The sequence below is a fragment of the Colossoma macropomum genome, unplaced genomic scaffold (genome assembly GCF_904425465.1).
Source record: "Colossoma macropomum unplaced genomic scaffold, Colossoma_macropomum, whole genome shotgun sequence".
Classification (NCBI taxonomy): domain Eukaryota; kingdom Metazoa; phylum Chordata; class Actinopteri; order Characiformes; family Serrasalmidae; genus Colossoma; species Colossoma macropomum.
Genome location: NW_023494805.1, coordinates 30,443,018 through 30,462,373, shown reverse-complemented (window position 1 = coordinate 30,462,373; position 19,356 = coordinate 30,443,018). Strand labels below are relative to the sequence as shown.

Here is a 19,356-nt window from a genome sequence, read left to right as displayed (position 1 = left end):
TTATTGAAACACCCAGCACAACATGCAGCAGCTGAACTGATGGCCTGATACGTCAGATTTACCAATTTAGGTGCACATTTCAGTTAGATATACGTGTGCCTATTTCAGCATTGTTGGAAATGAGGTCTGGTCATTTTGCTGGTTACTCGAAAAGTCCAGTGTTCCATCATGTCCGTTGAACCAGTCACATACAGACACCCTACAGTCATCACCCTGGAATGTGGGAATGTCAGTGTGCTCTGCTCAGACATGAAGCACAAATTTAGGAGAAAAATGGGCTACAATGGACAAGAACTCAAGAGACTGGTGTAAGCCTTACCAGACAGAACTGGTCATTAGGCTAATTGGTTGTTCCACCAAGTATTAGAGAAGAAATGATGAATGTAGCTATTTTTTGTTCTGGGAGCTTATAACAAAGCTATGCATAATGGTGGAAGTTTGCTTGATAAAGGGCTGCAACAAACAACTATTTCTATAATTAATTAGTTGGTTCATTATGACTTTTCATTAATCCCAATTAATTGCGAAACAAAAACTTGCAGATGTTAGTCTGGCAACAATGTTTCTTTCAACACATTTAAAATACAAAGATTATTCATCCTTATATATAAAAAATCTAATAAAAATAAAAAACATGTACCCCATCTTCTTACTCATATTTTCTAAACAGAAAGGGCACAGCAACAGATTTTCTACATTGTGTCTGAAAACTCAAAAACTATTTTTGAAAGGTGAAAAACAATAAAGGAACAGCACAAACACATTTTACATATCAGTCCAAAATAGGCTGCTTTTGTGCATTTCTCCTCTAATGATGAATCAAAAATAAATGTAATAGCTTCTGTGTAGTCACTCATGTAATGCAATTTGATATTACACATCACACACTCACAGTCCACTTAGCAGCCATGTTAGATACGGAAAGCTGAAGCATCTCATCACATGTAAAATGGCAATAACTGTGCGTGTCATTTAGCTGGTTTCAAACATTTTTTATCAGTCCATATTCAAGTGGCTGAGTTTCTGCAGTGTTATATTCTGTGACACGCTCACGCCTGACGTTCGTGCTGCCCACTGAACTCAGTTTTACATATTGTACAGGAAATCACGTTTTAGGTAACATAAACATTACTTAATGTTTTCATAGTGGGGTGGGGGGGTGGGGGTTGCATGACCTTACACTGCAGTCTCTGCTAACTACATTTTCCTGATATAATGCGAAGAGCAAACATCACAAGCAAACCAATCAATAACATGATTTGTTGCCAACATTATTGATAATATCGATCAGTTGTCCTACTTGATACATTGCAATGCTATTTAAACCTTAATAAAAGAACTCAAATTCTCCACATTCTATAACACAAAACCTTCAAATTGTTCATAATGCAACTGAAGCTCATTTTTTTCCATGGCAGTTTATTAGAAAAATTAAAGAGCACAGAGGTGTATACTACTGAGACAGTCACTCTTTACAGTTCATATAGAGAATTGAAACAGGAGTTTTGAAATACACCAGTTCAGAAATCAACGGCCACTCATTGGACAGAAATTATGAAATAATAGTTCCAATGAACTGGAACAGATTTTTGATCCATAAAAAAATTTGATCCTTAAGGCTTTGTGTGAGATCCTATACTATAGCTATTGTCACTTTTTTCTGTATCTCACATTGGAGACTGTTACAGGACTGTCTATCTCACAACACAGAAAGTATATTTTATGACCCAAGAAAGACTCACGAAAATGTTCTCCGGTTTCAAAAAGAAAAGAAAGGCCTTTAATCTTTCACACCGTGTGACACGTCATGATAATGACTGCTAAAAAACGGTAAAATGTATTTATTTAATATAGTGTGTCTGTATGAGGAACTATCAAGAATAAAAAAATAATAAAAACCTAGAAGCACCTAATGGATGAAAGCAGTGCTTTAAGCCGTTACAAACTCTTGTCCAAACTTGCAACAATAAATGACTTACATTGAGCTTCCTGAGGTGACTAAGCCAAGAACCATGGAGGAAGCTCTTCATGACCATGGGATGTCTTACGCAACTACAGCTTATCTTATATGCAGCTTATCCCATGCCGACTCACCATGAAAAAATTCAAGTAAAAACATCTATTCAATTTATACTGTGCAAAATGACAAAACTGTGCTGCAATCAGCTTTTTATTAATTTTATCAGTTTTCCCCCTCTGGTTCTAAATCATACCTGATACATTGTTTAAACTGTTTACAAAATGACTGAACAGAGCTGAAGTATCAACTTGATATGAATACAACACTAAGAATAAAAATTCATCAACAATAAACTAACATCATTATTTATGTCAGTACTTTCTATCAAACCAGTGAAGTAGTCATTTCTGCAAACAATATTTTGAAGTTACACTATTAACATCTTGGAGGCCTTTTAGATCATACATTTTAAAATCAACTAATCTTCTTTCCTTCAACATTTTTTCTGGAATAAGAGCAGTTATATCCTATTAAGGCTTACAGATATGCTATGACTCCTTCATGCTATTAATAGTTTAATAGTTTACTGAACATAAAATGTTTGACTATCAAGCACAATATGAACAAATGATAACCAGGAAAGCACTGGATTTCCAAAGTAGCCTGTAAAATGTTCCCAATAGTCTGAATCCCATTTCTGAGAAAAGATATACTCTTCTAATTAATTGTGATCTATTACACAAATAACTTCTTGTAAAGGCCCCCAACAAGTGTGCAGTAACCTATACAGACATGAGAGAAAAGTAAGACCAGTTTGTTGCATATGCGTGATGCACCAAGTGGCCCATGTTGTCATCAATAACTACTGCTGTGCCTATCATTAATAAATATTGCTGTACTTGCTGTGAGGCGTGCATTCAGCAACAACTGCAGCAGTGGTCAAACTAATCTAGGGCATCAGCAGTGTCTTCACATGTTATTCATAACTTGATAATAAGCTAATAAGAGAGTTCATGATAACCATCCTCTATGGTATGTAGAATAGTTTATGGAAAAGCTGACTCACTTCCGCTTTCAAACATGTTTTTGGGTTGATGTATGGGGCAACAAGGAATATACAAAGAACAAAAACAGACACAATAATGGGTAACACTACATGTGAAGGCTGCCTACATAGGAACTTCATGCATAAGCATTGAATAACATATTTATAAAGCAGACTTTGTATTGACACAAGGGGCCTTAAACTAAAGTGCCATGTGTTCAATTTACAACACTGTTATGAACATTCCCAAGTGATAGAACTTAAAATACAGAGGCCTAGTTAGGAACACCATATATCAGTACTGTGGATAATCCTGTTCCCCTTAGGCTAATCGTTTTTATAAAAATAGACATATAACAAACTTGCATTTGAGTAAAGATATTAAATACAGTAATAATACTATATTTCTACTTGAATATTACTTAGGAATGATGATTCATAGCAGTGTTATAAATGGAATATGATGTCATTAAGCCAAAAAAAAAAAAATCGAAAGGCTAACTTCCTCATCAAAAAAGGACGTGAAAAAGCTGAATCCAAAAAAGAGAGTTAAAGAATAGGAAATGTTGGGACTACACTCATACATTTACAGTATATTCATTAAACAGATTTAATGAATTAAGCACAGACGGGTTTCGGCACATGGCCTTCCTCAGTGTGCTAACAGCATTCTAGCCACCATCCCACTAAATAATGCTACCAATTCCATGATTCCATGATGTCAATGAGGTGAGTCAATAACCAACAGTGCAACATCATGAAAGTGGCTCAGATCGGATTTGAAAAGATCAGATTTGTGTGTCCACACAGCTGAAAACATCAGATTGGAGTCTTATTTGGGCAAAACAATTGGATTTGTTCCACTTCAGCTGGGTAATGTGAATGTAGGCTTATATTACAAAAAAGAAAATTCTTAAAGGTGGCCTATTATGCGTTTTGCAATGAAACCATTCAAAAATTCTTTATAAATATGTCATTCAGTGCTTATACATGTGTTATAATGTCCCTTTGTAGGTAGCCTTCAAACAGTGTTCTAATGTATTTATTCTGTAATTCATAACAGAATGCTTGTCCATTAGCATTTATTCTTTTGTTTTTGTCTTGTTGCCATTGTCCAAAATCCAAATTATGGGAACAGTGAATGACTGTGACAAATGGATTAATGTATACGCTATAGGCACTTAAATCAGTATCAGAACTCAAAGAGATTTGCATGGGGCATCACTTATTATTGCATATCTTTTTCAGTCTAGTCTGCTGGATGTCAAAATCAAAAAAAAGCATTAGCTATAGAATGAGTGTCTTAAATTCAGCCAGGAGATGTAGAAGCACCTTTATTTGAATGTGATGAGGTAGTCTGGATACGCCTGGCAGTCGTGAAACACCACAAACATCTCAGGATTCTGCATGTTGTCAACCACGCTGTCGCAGCGGTCATTGGGGTCCTGAGAGGAGCGGGGAGGTGGAGTGTTCATGTTACTCTGTCCCTGGGCATAGTGACCCGTGAGGACAAGGACAACAAACATGAGCTGCGTTCCGTCTGCGGCAGGTACAGAGAAAGTGGGATGGGCAGAGTAGCTGGCGTTCACGGCGAAATATGTTCCAAGACCAAACCTTGTTGCTGCAAGGCATTAAAGAGGAGGAGAGACAAAGAATTAAAGGAGGGGAAAGAGTGAATAACTTGGTAACAGGAATTAATCTTAATCTGGCCACAGTTGGAGCTTCAAATTTAAACATTGGTAGGTTTATATCAAGCTGATGCACTGAAGGCTGAAGGCTGATGCAATGGCCATGTTTCCTAAGAGGGCAAAGAAAGTAATGCAGAGCTTGGCAGAGAGCATGATACATGATACAATCACAGCACTTAAAGAAAACAAATCAAATTTCATTATAAAAAATTATAATAAATTGGCTTGGAAGTGGGAAGTCAGAGCTCATTTCTTCGCATTCTAACCACAAAGTGGAAGAAAATGGATGGCTCCATTAAAGCAAGTACTGTTAGCAACATGCTAGCCAGCTAGAGTTAGTGATATGACATGACTTTATTATATATTATATTATGAATTATATATTTACCTTGTGAACTTTATGGTCAGTTATAGATTTAACTAATTACTGTGTCTGTATGTTGATTGATCTGATTACAAAAACATTATAATTCTACCTTGTACTGAAGTGTTACCAATAAGTCTATGACAAACAATGTATCGAACTAGTTGTGACAACTGAAATGATCTGAGTTCTAACTAAATTGAGCTCTTAAATGTCTTTATGGAAACACATTTCAGTCAATCATTACCATTTTGCCCTGCAAATCTGCGATCAAAGTTAGTCCTCTGTATGGATGAGCAGGCAACACCTGTGCTTCCATGGTACAGAACTTTCTCTCCTGCTCCCACTGGAAACCCATTCTTATCCTGCAGCTCTTTCTTACGAACTTCATAAGCCCGACGGAGGTGCACATTTTGTATGCGCTCAATCTGTGGAGACACAAAATACTTTTATAATATTTCATGTTTTTACTGCTCACTTGCTTTTGTTTTATTCTCCATAATGCATATGACATCAGCAACTGCACACATCATTTTATAGTGGTGAGTCAGTCAACAGACGCAATGTTCTTTACTGTTCAGCCTACTATTACATTCCTATTATTTGAGTCACGGACAAACACTGAAGACACTGAAGCTTACTTTGAGCACTGTTTTCTGGACTGTTCTCTTGAAGTCTGCTTTCACCCTTTTGTATTCAGCAGAGCTGGAGGGCAGAGTGACCAGCTTTAGGGTTTCTCCTGGGTCCATGCTGTCCCAGTACAGAGGGAAGGAGAAATCTAATGCACAGACACAAAACAACATTGTTTAACTTTATAAAGTAAAGAGTATTTCTTTATTTCTGGACTAAAATACATGGGCTTTGTTAGAAATTCGGCACCAAGAGTCAGGAGACTGGAGCTTCGGCGTTGACTGGAGTTTATTTCCACATACAGAGTATGGGTACAGCGTAGTCAATCAGCAGTCAATCAGCAGTATCAGGAGTCTAGTCTTATTCACGTACATGCAGACAGTCATGCACGGGCACAGCTTGGTCATCAGTGTGTCACTAGTCTGGTCTGGTCACCAGTCTAGTCTAGTCCAGTCTGCAGTCCAGTCTAACAAGAATATTTTAGAAGAACCTTATATACATTGAAAAACTAAGGAGGGGGAGGAGCAACAAAAGGACTTTGAGGAGGGGTAAGGAGGGGTTGTAGACGGGGGATATGTATAGAGATGTAGGGGGTAGAGATAAAGGGGGGTTGATTGTATCACCTTAAGGTCGTTAAGGTCATTTAAATACAAACAAAGAAGTGATCGGGCAAGATGAGAGTGCGACCAGTTTCACCTTTCTGCCATTTGCTTAAACTCTACAATGAACATGGTTTAGACCTTAAGAAAATAACATAAGAGAAAATAACATATTGAGAATATTTTCTCTCAGCTTGCACCTGAAAGGTTCTCCAGTCGTTTCAACTTGGCCACCGTGCTTGGAACTGCAATTGCTGAGGCCTCCATTCTTGTCAGATTTACTGCCCACATCCGTCCCTGTGCATCCATCACCCCTGCCGCGAAGTTGTTATTTTCTAGCTGGTGATGGGCCTTTTTGGGCAGTCTCTCCCAGTCACCCCTTGATCCCAGAATGCACCAGCTGACATGAGCAAAAATAATGTCCTGCTCGCTTTCTCTCACCTAAAGTGTTTATACAAAGCAGAAAAATGCTGTTATGATCAGTCATTTCACTAAGAGCACAGCACCTTTAGACGATCGTAAGTGAAACGCTCCAACTGGAAATAGCTCATTTCAATATATTGGTGTGGGTTTTTGCAGGATTTCAATTGCGGTGTGTTGAAGGGGTGTTCCATGATATTTTCTTGAATAAAATGTGAATTTTCTGATAAAATGAAAGCCCTCACATAAGGTCAACATATTCTTTTCTAATGCTGCTCTTGACTTGGCTTGGAAGTGGGAAGTCAGAGGTCAGAATTTTCGACCTCTGTGCATTCTAACCACAAAGTGGGAGAAACATGGATGTCTCTAAGAGGGCTAAGAAAATAATGCAGAGCTTGGCGGAAAGCATAATAATTTTGATTGGCCATAACATAATGAGAGCAGTTTATAGAAAACAAATTAAATTTTATAATAATAAATTATAATAAGATAGCTTGTAAGTGGGAATCAAAGCTCTTTCATACCTCCATGCACTCTAGCCATAAAGTGAAAAGGGTTGCCACTATTAAAGTAAGTATTGTTTGCAATAAGCTAAAGTTAGTGATATGACTTTTATTATACATTTAACTTTATTGGTCAGTGTTATAGATTTAACCAATTTAATGTGTCTGTATGTTGATTGATCTTAAGCTGATATCATTCAAACGTAGAGACTAGTGTGAGAGTGTGTCTTTCTTACTCTAGACTATGTAAGCGGTCGTGTTGTTTTGATGTCATACGCTGATCAGTACCGGTGTGTGCACCTCCATTAAAAACAATAATTTTGAATTTCTGCATGATGCTTTGCATCAGGTGTGTGCTGGCGTTAAGTGTAAAAATTATTTATATTGATACAGATATGAGGTTATAAGCTACTTGCCTAGTAATACGCATAAAATATTGTATGCGTATCAGAGGATATCCAAGGTTTCCGTATCAGTACTGAAAAATATTAAATGGCAATGCAATTGAACAGTAATGTTGTACTGAATCTATTTTTTTTTCATTCTGTAACATCACACTACGTTCAATTCTACTCCATACCTGCCTAAGAAGAGCCCCTTGCATCATGCGGGCAATTTCATTTACTCCACTTGTCAGTCCACATACTACCAAATCATTTGGGCTACGCTGGGTTATCTGGATACCCAGAGAATCCACATTACTGGTGATACGGTGAAATTCATCTTGAGCCAGGTGTCTGAGCTCATCTGCAGAGAATGACTGAGATGAGCACTCTCTCTCGTAAGCCCGACGAAGTTCCTGACAGGCGTATGAGACATTCTCTGCAGTTGAGCCTATGACAAGAAACTCAGCTCTGCTCCTCTGTTGGACTGGCAGGGCTTGAACAAGGGAGCTGAGATCTATGGCCATAGATGGTGGTTGGTGCCCTCTAGAGGCAGCTCTGAAAGGTCTTAGCAGTGCAGGAGCTAGAAAAAACAAAGACAGTGATACATTAACACTCTGTTCTCTTCTGCTGAGACTTCCTTCACTGCATTTTTTAATGCTAGGTAGGACAGCTATAAAATAGGTACAAAAGACACTCAAGTTTAAAATTAAATCTAATATAATTTTTTGTAAACATTGCTATATTCCCACCTGTCGTCTGTGTGAATGTGCCGAAGAGCTGCAGTGCCACTTCTTTGAATGCCAAGAAGACATTGATTTTCAGGATGACAATCCGAATTGTTTTGAGGTATCTGAAGTTAGCACCTCTCACAGCATCCTTTACTCCCTGGAGAATGGACTGAGCCACCAGGCGTGCTTCCAGGCCTCCTTTTCCTACATGACCCAACAGAGTTGTTGTTGTTTTTTTCAAAGATTAAAGATTAAACTGTTAAGCTTTCAGAAGCTGTGAACTGTGTTCATCTTTGCACCAGCTCATCCAGGGTTCAAATTTGGGGGGCTGGGGCAGGAACCTGGATCTCACATAAGAGGAAGAGTGAAGAGACCCCCCATAAAAGATACAGCACTGAACTGGCAGGGCTTGTGTTATTTCCTTCACTGTAAACAACTGTCAAAGAACTTAAAATTTTGGATTTACAGTAATTAGCTGTTATTTGAAAAGCATGCTGGGAAAGTGATTGGCACTTTGTGCAGACTTCAACAGCCTGACTCTGAATATTGTAGTGAATACTTAATGCTATAAGCAATAGATATTTGGTTACTGCAGTCTTTGTAGTCTCAATGATGGTATCAGTGCAGTAACTGCTGTAATGTGATGCTCAGTTCATGATTGATAACAATAAGGATGTGGAAAAATAGTGTGATCGTTCTCTTAACTATGTAACAGCATGCATGAATGTTCTAGCACTTGCTATCAGAAGCTCACTAGACAAATTTGCCCTATTTATATATAATTTTACATGTTGTACTACATAATGTGGTAAAACTGAGGGAACTCAGACAGCTGTAAATTCACATTAGAGCACATATGATATGTACACAAGAAATACAGTAGTGAAGCAAAAAACTGTACAAATAAGGTATTGAGCTGTGTTTAGAAATACAGTAAAGTACTGTAATTGTATAATACAGTGTGAGTGTTGAATTGCTGCCAGTAAATGCTACCATTTACCAAAATCTTTTAGAGTTATGAATAAAATGTGATTTTTCTGAATTTTCGCAGTGTGCCTGGTGTATGGCAGCCTTAAATGAAAAACGTAATTTATATTGATACAGATATAAAGTTAAAAGAGTCCTACCAAGTAGTATTTGTGAAAACAACTACAAGGGTAAACCTCACAAAAATATATTGTGAAAATAGTATGCATCAATACATAGTTCACCTCAGAGTCTGAATTTCCACCAGGGGACCACCAAGACCACTGTCACAATTCAAATTAAAAACTATTAAAACAATCTCAGAATAGTGATTTCTTGCAAAATTCAGAATCCATGGAGCATAGCAAAGTTTTATAATAGTGCCTGGCTTCATCTGTATTATACTTAGCATCATTCAGTGTAAAAGAAAATACATTCTTATAGATAATAGGTGAATGAAACCTTGCAATTGTGTAGATTTATAGTTGATGAGAACATGTAATAGAACTATAAAATAGAATAGGCAGAATTCATAATTGCTAGGCTAATTGTAGATTTCCATCAAAGTCATTACATGTGCTTGCAAAATGTATTCTGTTATAAAGTAGATTGCAACCAGTTTAAACCAAAAATTTTAAATCATATTGCATCTGATGTCTTTATTGTAGTGCAATAGTAAAAGTAGCAAATTTCCTAATATGCCTTTTAGGGTTGTTAAGTATTAACCAACAAATAAACAGTTGTTTGAGCAATGCTATTGGTTAAAAAAATATATTTTTAGTTACTTTTCATACATTTAATTAATTAATTTTGCTTTATTTAATTTCTAATAAGCAACAGTTCTTTTTTATGTGTTAATCTTTCAAGCTGAGGAAGGTTTTTAGAGGATGTGTGCTAGATAAGCCTATTAAAAAATTAAGCTTACAGCTAAAAATAGTGGTGTTCGGGAGGATGTATCATATCATAAACAAATGTACCTGGCCCATCCTATCAGTACTACATTCCATTTTCCATACACTGAAAACTTTTTAATATCTCAGCGCATTAATACAGAATTTAGTTGATGTGTGCAGTCATAAATGTGCATATATCAAGTATTTTACATATTTCAAGTGTAATACATTCACATAAGGTTATTGTACATACTGGCTGCCAAACAATGATTAAAGCTGAAAAACTGGGTTACTAACCGGCACAGATGGCAGGAATTGCCACTGACTGGCAACCGTCACTTTCACATTTTGACACTATATCTCGTGCCAGTCCTTTAATAACACCTGTGTCCTTTTCTCCACACACATGCATGAGCTCCTTGCAGGGGAAGTTTCCAGGTTGGGTGGTAAAGATCTCTCCTTTGTTTACCCGCACTAGAGAAAGAGATCATGAGAAAGTACTCAAACATCTCAAATACAACCCCAGAATCTACATATTGTCAAAACAATCAACAGCAACATATTGAACAAAGGACCAGTGACGTGGTTCATTTAACTGCACTTAGATTTCAGCAACTAAGTTGTGGAATCAAGGTCAAGGTTTTAGAGCACAAATCAAGAAATACAGAAATTGTCACAGACAAGCTCTGAAACTTTTAAACAACACCAACAAAGTTCGGTAGTTTTGTTTAAAAACATCTGTTATTGCAGTACCATCTCACAATTTGTCCTCCACTGTAGTCTTAAATGAGCCACTGATGAGCTAAAAAAATTGTCAGTACTCTTTCTTACCCCCTGTTAGAGCAGCCTGCACTTGTGGTCCAGCAACAGTCAGGATGTCATTGCACACATCTGGAAAATGCATATTTTATAATGAAGGAACATTTCCCCCAACAAACTTTTAAAACAGCCCACCATTCAGTATGATACAATGGAATGAAATGGATACATTTGATATTTAACAAAAGACAGCACCTGTGTGAAAGTCATTAAAGTCTGTGGTGTTTACAACAACATCGGTAATCTCGTTGCTGATGTCACCAAACACTAGATGGAGCTGACACCTGCCCGCTGGGATGGTGATTTCGTCAATTTCAGAGCTTAGAGACTGAAAGACAGCTGTGGCAGCCAATGAAATTAGTTAATGGAAATGTGCTTGCAGAGGATCAAATGAATGTATATTTGCATAGACACTGAGGCTAGTAATTACACTACACATTGTGGATTATGTTTGGACAAATGGACCTACCTTGCCCTGTCTGATCCACCATTTGTGCACTCAGCCCTGTGAAGACTGCCTGGTAGATCTAGCAACAGTGGGAAAATATGTGTACATCTGATTTTTGTAAGTCTGATTAAAGAACAGCACCAAAAGTAATTTCAAGAGTGAGACTATAATGTTATTATTAAAAACATTGATAGAACAATAATTGTTAGCAGTTAGCAGCAAAGAAATCTTTTCTGAATAATCAACTGAAAATATTAGAAATATTTTACCTCTTCAGAATTGGCGTAATTAGGCATTATGGCAATGCGTATAGTGCCACTGAATCCAGACCTGCCAAATGTGCTAATAATCTCTGTCAGAATAGAACTGGCATCTTTGACGGGTACTGATAGAGCCGGCCCAGGTCCGATTACCGGCATAGCAATAGAGCTCCAACCCTGCTGCTCACTTAGGGACAGGGCTCGCTCCAGGCCATAGCGTAGTGCCTGTAACACATTAGCATTAGTAACACACTGGTTACATTACAGCAGCGGTTCCTAATCCTATTCCTGAGGACCCCATAGTCTGCACATTTTGTCTCCCACTACCAGACTCAGTTTAACTTCCTAACTTATTAAAAGGCCCTCAAATGCAGAGTCAAAGTCAGAATTTAAAAACATTACAGACTTCAATAGATATTTTTTGAATGAGGGTTTGTTGATTTACAAATTCATGATAAATTTAAATCTTTCAACTGGGAAAAACACTGGAAAAAACAAGACAGATTTTTTTTAAATGTCAGTATTATTTTCAGAAGAAGGGGTTAGGTTTTAGGACAGACACGTCCCAATAGAAAGTAGTCTATGAATGATGATTGTGTACATATTTAGCTTATTACTATCTCAATTAATGCCACATATTTCAGTAAATACCTAAGGTCTAAGTACTTAAATAGGTTTTTACTGTAGGATCACAGTTCGAATTCATTGGGTAGAATGACCCATAATGAAATCAAGATGCATGATTTCAGAACACAATATGTATGATTCCTGGAATGCTTATGCAAGGTAACTTAGAGGAAGAAGTCCCCTAAAGTAAGAGGCCTCCCGTTTTGTTTTATCTCCTTATAAAATAATGGAGTCAAATCTAATTTTGACATATTCACTGAATGGCTATGGTCTAACTAATTTAGACACCATATCTGAATCACTGCATTTGTGGGATTTATTCCCCCATACGTTTTTGGAATCAGATGATCAACTTTTTTGACACTGGATAATAGTGGATAATGGTGACCTGTGCTTAAGTTGTACAATAAAAGTTGTTAAAATATATGATAGAGGCAGGGTTGTGGAGAGTGCAGTACATTTGGTTTGAGAGGAAAAAACATATACGTATTTTTCCTTTAAACTGAAAATGGTCTTACTGGAAATGACTTTGCATGTGAGTTTGGCAGTTAGGCACCTGACTGGATTTTGTTTTTTGATAGATTCATGAATCATCATCCTGTATATGCTAAAAATGATCATGCAAAGATATGGTTTAGTTTACAATAAGTGGACATTGATCTTAAGGGGGCATATTTCCCATTTTTCCCCAAAAAGACATAATGCGCAATTTGAAGAATGCCTATATAGAACACAGTATTACCGCATATGTTGCCTATTTCATGGACTGCTAAGGCCATGGTCTTGCAGCTTGTGAGATGTTACCTCAAACTTGCATATTTCCCTGTTCTTTAAGCAAAATTCAGTGTCACTAAAAATGTGTTTTAGATGTCTTCTTTTTCAGTCGAGTTAAATAATTACAGATAATTTCGCCTGGTGCACTCTTTCTCTGTGCTAACTCTTACCCTTTCGCCATCATCTGTGTTTCCACTCCAAGGAACGCACTCAATAAAGAACACCTTGCTGCACCCCAGTGGAGTCCCATCTACCTCCAGCACATCTCCAGGAGTTATTCTCCGTCTTCCTTTGGCAGTATTAAAATTGGTTTTCAATTGTTGTCCTGCTTTATCCAACAAGCACGTCCCAACTTTGGTTGAGTTCAGGGTGGTTTTCAACATGGGGACAACAAGTACATCAGCCTGTTCCAAACCAATTTGCATTATTACTTTGATACTTGTCAAAAAGGTATGTAATATGACAAAACAAATCCTTCAAGATCACATTAGGATCTCCCTAAACTGGTATTGCTGCCCAGCATAGTCTTTGTCTATTACAAGAGACCATGGCAAACTTTACTGCCAATGATGGTTCTTCAAGTGTTCTTTAGTAAAGAAAATGGTTGTATGTAGAACCATGAACACTCAAAGAATCCTTTGCACGATTAAAGGGTTCTTTGCATCATAAAAGTGTTCTTTAGATTGATGGAGATTGAACTCTAAATGGTTCTATATAGAACCTTCATGAAAAGTGTTCTGTATAGCATCTAAAAGGGTTCTATTGTTTTGATGTCAAGCTTGTAACAATAGAAGAACTATTGTTGGCACCATATAGAACCCTTTTCAAAAAGTTCATAGATAGAACCAGCATATTACAGCATATTCTCTATCAATCTGAGGAACCCTTTCACAGTGCAAAGAACCTTTTCATCATGCAAAGGGTTCTTTGAGCATTCATTGTTAGATATAGAACCATTTTCTTTTCTAAAGAACCCTTGAAGAACCATCACTGTTAAGTGTGTATTGTTGTTTGAAAATCTTTTGTTTTTGTACCAAAATATGTCAGATGCAGCAATACCTGATTAGGGCCATAGTAGAATACTTATGAATAATTCATTATTAGCTTTACCTGTTGTTCTTCAAGACCCCCAAATACAATTTCAAGGGCCAACGATGAATCAGCAGGAGTTTGGGGTGTAGATACAGCACTGGATAGATTAGGGAGGCTGGTCCATGCTCTGCGTCCGGCTGCTGTAGGACTACTTCTTGCATTATATTCTGGTATTATGAGAACCTGAAAGGAATTCTGCACTAATGACTGGGTCTTTAAACCGTCCCCTTGAAAGAACTGCACAACCCCTGGTCCATCTACTTCAATTTTGTCCCAGACAAGACAGCCAATAGCTGAACTCAGCTTCTCTTTTATGTCTTTTACTTCACGACGTGGTCCTGAGAGTCGGATGCATGGGCCAGGTAAGTGTGAGGCCACTAGATTCACATCACCCGTCTTTACTACTACTAGTGCAAGAAGGTCAGAGAAGTTATCTACCATTTCTGGTAAAGGTAGAGGCAAAGTGTCACTGTATTCTGCATGGTTCTCCTTGTAGTCCTGTATGACAATTTTTAAGGTGGAGACTTCAGTGTTATAGCCCACCAGCTGCACCTTCATTCTGGGGTCAACATTCGTTCCTGGTTCATAGGTAACTTCCACATTTGTAGTTCCACTGTTAGCTTGTTGCAAGGCTTGCCTCAAAGCTTCTTTCAGAGTGTCTATTCCTGGTGGCCCAGCTTCAGCTCGTTCCAGTGGTACTGATTCCACGCACACGTCCCTCTGCACTGCTGTTGCTGCTTCCTGTAGTGCCCCAGTGGATAGACTCAGCAGGACCAGGTCTGAACCTCTGGTCTCAAGCAAAACCGGCCTACGCAGACTCTGTCGGAATCGTGTCTGGTACTTCTGCACTGCACCACTTGATGACAAGAATGCTGTGAGAGCAGGATGAAGCTGAATCCTTTTCTCTTGAATCTGATTCACCAGCGCTTGAAGCTTTTTGCCTGCAGCCTGAACTTGTTCTTCAGGACCTTTCAGTGCAACAGAGTCTGGCCTGTCCTTTGTAATTTTGATTCCTGAAAAATTTGACTTCATCTCCTGTTCAAACTGCTCTTTCACAAGAGTGTACTGCGTCTCAGCCACAGGATACTCTTTACAGGCCTGCTGCTGCAACTGCAACGCATCCATAATTTTCAAGAACTTCTCCATCTCCATATTCTCTCCAACAATCACTGTTAGACCACCTTCTTTATAGATTTTAAGGTATTCACTGGGTGGGAAGGGGTTCTGCTTCAGGATCATTAGCCTTTCAGGCTCCACCTCAAAATGAATAAGATAGCGGGCCTGCAGGTCTGAAAATAATTTTTCCACTTTTGCTTCCCACTTCTGGGCAACATCATCTTCAGCTGATTCAACCTGATCCCTGATTACTATTACCTTCTCAGATACAAGGTCTAATTTGTAGGAACTGGACAGAAAGGCAAGATGCTTCTCTAAGTCTAAGCTTGCTGCTGCACTCTCTTTCAGGAACTGCAATAAGTAAGGGTCCAGTTTCAAAGCTGTTTCCATGGGTTTACCTCCTGAGGCCATCTGAAAACAAATAATGAGCAAATTAAAGCATACCATGCATTGCTAATAATTGCTAGAAATGTTTTAACCCTCACTAGTTTGGATCATGTCTAGCATGAGAGAAGAACTCTAAGAACTTGAGCTGGAGTTCAGTATGGCTTCTGCTTTAAGCTGAAAGACTGGGCTTCCCTATGATGAAGAGAGATAGGACTGAGGAACAGGGAGAAGACGGGGAGAGGTGGGTGGGTTTGTCACTGGAAGTAGAAGGTAGAGTTGGGAAATTTATAGAATGTTAGATTGGAAGGAGGAGGAGCTTCAGGCATGGCCCACTTCCCATACTTCAGTTATTTATCAACTTTGTGTACCTTGTAGATTCCAGACCTTTCTGTAAATGTAATTGTGTCAACTTGATCCTTAAATGTACACAAACAACCCCACAATGAAAGATGTACAGTACTGTGCAAAAATTTTGGACACCTAAGCACATTGAAAAACTAAAAAAAAAAACCCATTTCCAAAAAAGTTGGGACGCTGTGCAAAATGTAAATAAAAACAAAATGCAATGATGTGCAAATCATTTAAGCCATATATTTTATTGAAAATAGTGAAAAAAACAACATATCAAATGTTGAAACTGAAAAATGTTATTTTTAGGAAAAATGTATGACCATTTTGAATTGGATGCTAACAACATGCTCCAAAAACAGTTGGGACGGGGGCAACAAAAGGCTGGTAAAGTTGTGTAATGCTAAAAGAAACACCTGGTGATTAATTGGCAATAAGTCAGTAACATGATTGAGAATTTTAAAAAGCATCCCAGAGAGGCAGAGTCTTTCAGAAGTAAAGATGAGGAGGGGTTCACCACTCTGTGAAAGACTATGTGGGCAATTAGTGCAACAATTAAAGAATAACATTTCTCAACGTAAAACAACAAAGAACTTTAGCTTTTTATCGTCTACGGTACATAACAACGTTAAAAGATTCAGAGAATCTGGAAAAGTCTCTGTATGCAAGGGACAAGACCGAATACCAGTATTTTCTGGCTGTGATCTTTGGGCCCTCAGGCGGCACTGCGTTAAAAACAGATATGATTCTGTAGTGGAAATCACTGCTTGGGCTCAGAAACACTTCTGAAAAACCACTGTCTGTGAAAACAGTTCGTCTTCACAAATGTTAATGCTAATGAAAAATATGACAAAGGAGACCCTGAACTGTTGAGCAGCAGCTGAAATCCTGTATCAAACAAGAACGAGAAAGCATTTCACTATCAAAACTACAACAGTCGGTCTCCTCAGTTCTTACAGAGTGTTGTTGAAAGAAGAGGTGATGAAACACAGTGGTAAACATGCCCCCGTCCTAGCTTTTTTGGAACGTGTTGTTGCCATCAAATTCAAAATGGCCAAATATTTTGCAAAAAACAATACAAATTTCTCAGTGTCAACATTTGATATGTTGTCTTTGTAGTATTTTCCTTTAAAAATATGGTTTACATGATTTGTATATCATTGCATTCTATTTTTATTTACATTCTGCACAGCGGAATGTAAACTTTTTACATACTGATTTTCAGATTTTAAGATTTCATCGCAAAACTTTTTTCATGATATATGTAGCTTTACACATATAATTTGAAATCAAGAAATTTATATATATATATATATATATATATATATATATATACAAACAGCAAACAATACAAACATCCTAAACAGTTCGATTAATTAATGTATTCACTTTCATAGCCTTTTCTGTCTACTGGATTTTAATTGGAACAAAAAGAAATTAAAGCAAAATGATGAAGGGAAAAACAGATTAATATTCAAATTGTTATTATTACACATTCAAACTTTATCCTGGAACTCAAAAAATGAGGAAGTAAATCCAGTAAATCCAGTTTCAACAAAACAAGGAGTCAAGAAAATGCATCTTGGTCATTTTGTGTCAAATACAATAAAATCTCTGGAATAAGAACATTTTGTGTGAGAACTTCTGGACGCATTTACATTAAATCAGCTGATTTTTATTTGTATTTCTTGCAAACGAGTTTGTTCATCTGCTCCTCCTTCTGTTTCCAGTAAACACTGCTATCAACCCCTGCAGTGCAAATAGTGAAACTGTACTCTGCACTGGTTGAACCACATGCCTGTTAAATGACGTGTATTACCTGTTGATCCGTTGAGGAAGATGGTTGTTTTTTCTTGTCTTCTTGTTCGTCATGGCGACGGAGCAAGATGTGCAGACTTCTTTGCCTGGCTAGAGGGACTGTATGCTCTGTTTTGCTTAAAACTCTTTCCTGGTCTTTAATTTGAAAAAAAGTAAATTAAATAAATTAACTTTTCAACTTTTTACATCACACTGACAGTCCAGCCAGCGGGCACAAAGCACAACGACACATAGCTTTATATGACATGTTGTTTCAGTCATTAATGAGAGACAAAAAGCAGCCAATTATTTGAAAACCTCTTCACAAACCTGTTTGCTCTCTGAAGGCGATCTTGTACGTGTTCTCTCTCATTTTCTCCACTTCCCCACAGTCTCCTCCGCCCGACCGCCGCCTGATCTGAAAGTACTTTCTAATCGTTACCATGTCATCATTTGAGAGGTCACTCGCCTCAAAAAACACCGCGTGCTGGTGGACGGACATCTTCAGTTTTAAACTGCTATTGCAATTTAATGACCTGCCTTAAAAATTTCACTCTGCTCCGAACGCAGCCCTGTGTGCGTCCAACCAGCCTACATGTCGAAGGAAAGGTGGCGACCCACTGAATGCTTTCACTTTCACTCCAGCCCCTCTACACAACACTTTCACAAGTGATTTGGTCACTTCTTCCTTTCAGGCACGTGCCCTCTTGGTCAGCGTATAGAACAGTAATGTTTTATATGGCCATTCTTCAAGACCCGTTTCACGAATAGATAAACGAACAGACTTGCATCCGTTTGGGTCCACGAGCTTTATCCCTCTTGGTCGCCCCCTCCGGTGCAGTACAGGGGCATCGCCTGGTCTGGGCTTCCTGTTTTTATTATTATTATTATTATTATTATTATTATTATAACAAGAAACACGCTTTTGGGGAAGACATAATAAAATAAATAAATAAATAAATAAATAAATAAATAAGTCAAAACGCATAATTTACCAACAATAGTATTCAGTACGTTGTGAGTTTTAGCAGTTTTGCTGTTTGAAGGGCCTTGACATGTTGTCTAACGACTTGTAAAGAGACTCTATATCAAAACAAAAAAGTTTAAAATTAGGTTTAGCCTTTATGAATATGAAACTGTCATAGAAGACAAAACAATAGTGTGTAAATATTCAATATGTTTGTTTTTCTGTGGGGACAGTTGTAAAATAAATGTTAAATTATTTCATCTTCATTTTTCAGAAGGGGCATTGAAGAGATACACTTAAAAGAACTTACATAATAACATATTATGTGGACAGTAATTATCAAAAATAAAAGAAAAATGTAATATCTTTGTTTTTCCAAATAAATCTGAATAGTAAAGGGTCAACAGGTTTACACAACTTAATGTCCATATGAAGAGAAAGTGCTAGATACAGCAGGTATGATATACCTTCAGGTTTAGACAGCAGAACCCTGCCATAAATTGGTAGATCTCTTTTCAATTTTATATATATATATATAT

At 37.6% G+C, this 19,356-nt stretch overlaps 1 protein-coding gene across 1 annotated transcript; it reads right to left on the bottom strand.

The window, feature by feature from the left end:
- Window positions 1-1,407: 1,407 nt before the first annotated feature.
- LOC118826171 (protein mono-ADP-ribosyltransferase PARP14-like) lies at window positions 1,408-18,659 on the bottom strand. The gene is made up of 15 exons (XM_036597062.1): window positions 18,181-18,659; window positions 17,873-18,006; window positions 14,221-15,729; window positions 13,281-13,514; window positions 11,719-11,934; window positions 11,471-11,528; window positions 11,197-11,340; window positions 11,014-11,073; window positions 10,480-10,656; window positions 8,345-8,527; window positions 7,790-8,175; window positions 6,487-6,727; window positions 5,699-5,835; window positions 5,305-5,485; window positions 1,408-4,626 (listed from the first exon to the last, which is right to left on the bottom strand). The coding sequence occupies exons 1-15, from the start codon at window positions 18,350-18,352 to the stop codon at window positions 4,340-4,342; spliced, it is 4,119 nt and encodes a 1,372-aa protein (XP_036452955.1). The 5' UTR covers window positions 18,353-18,659; the 3' UTR covers window positions 1,408-4,339.
- Window positions 18,660-19,356: the final 697 nt, after the last annotated feature.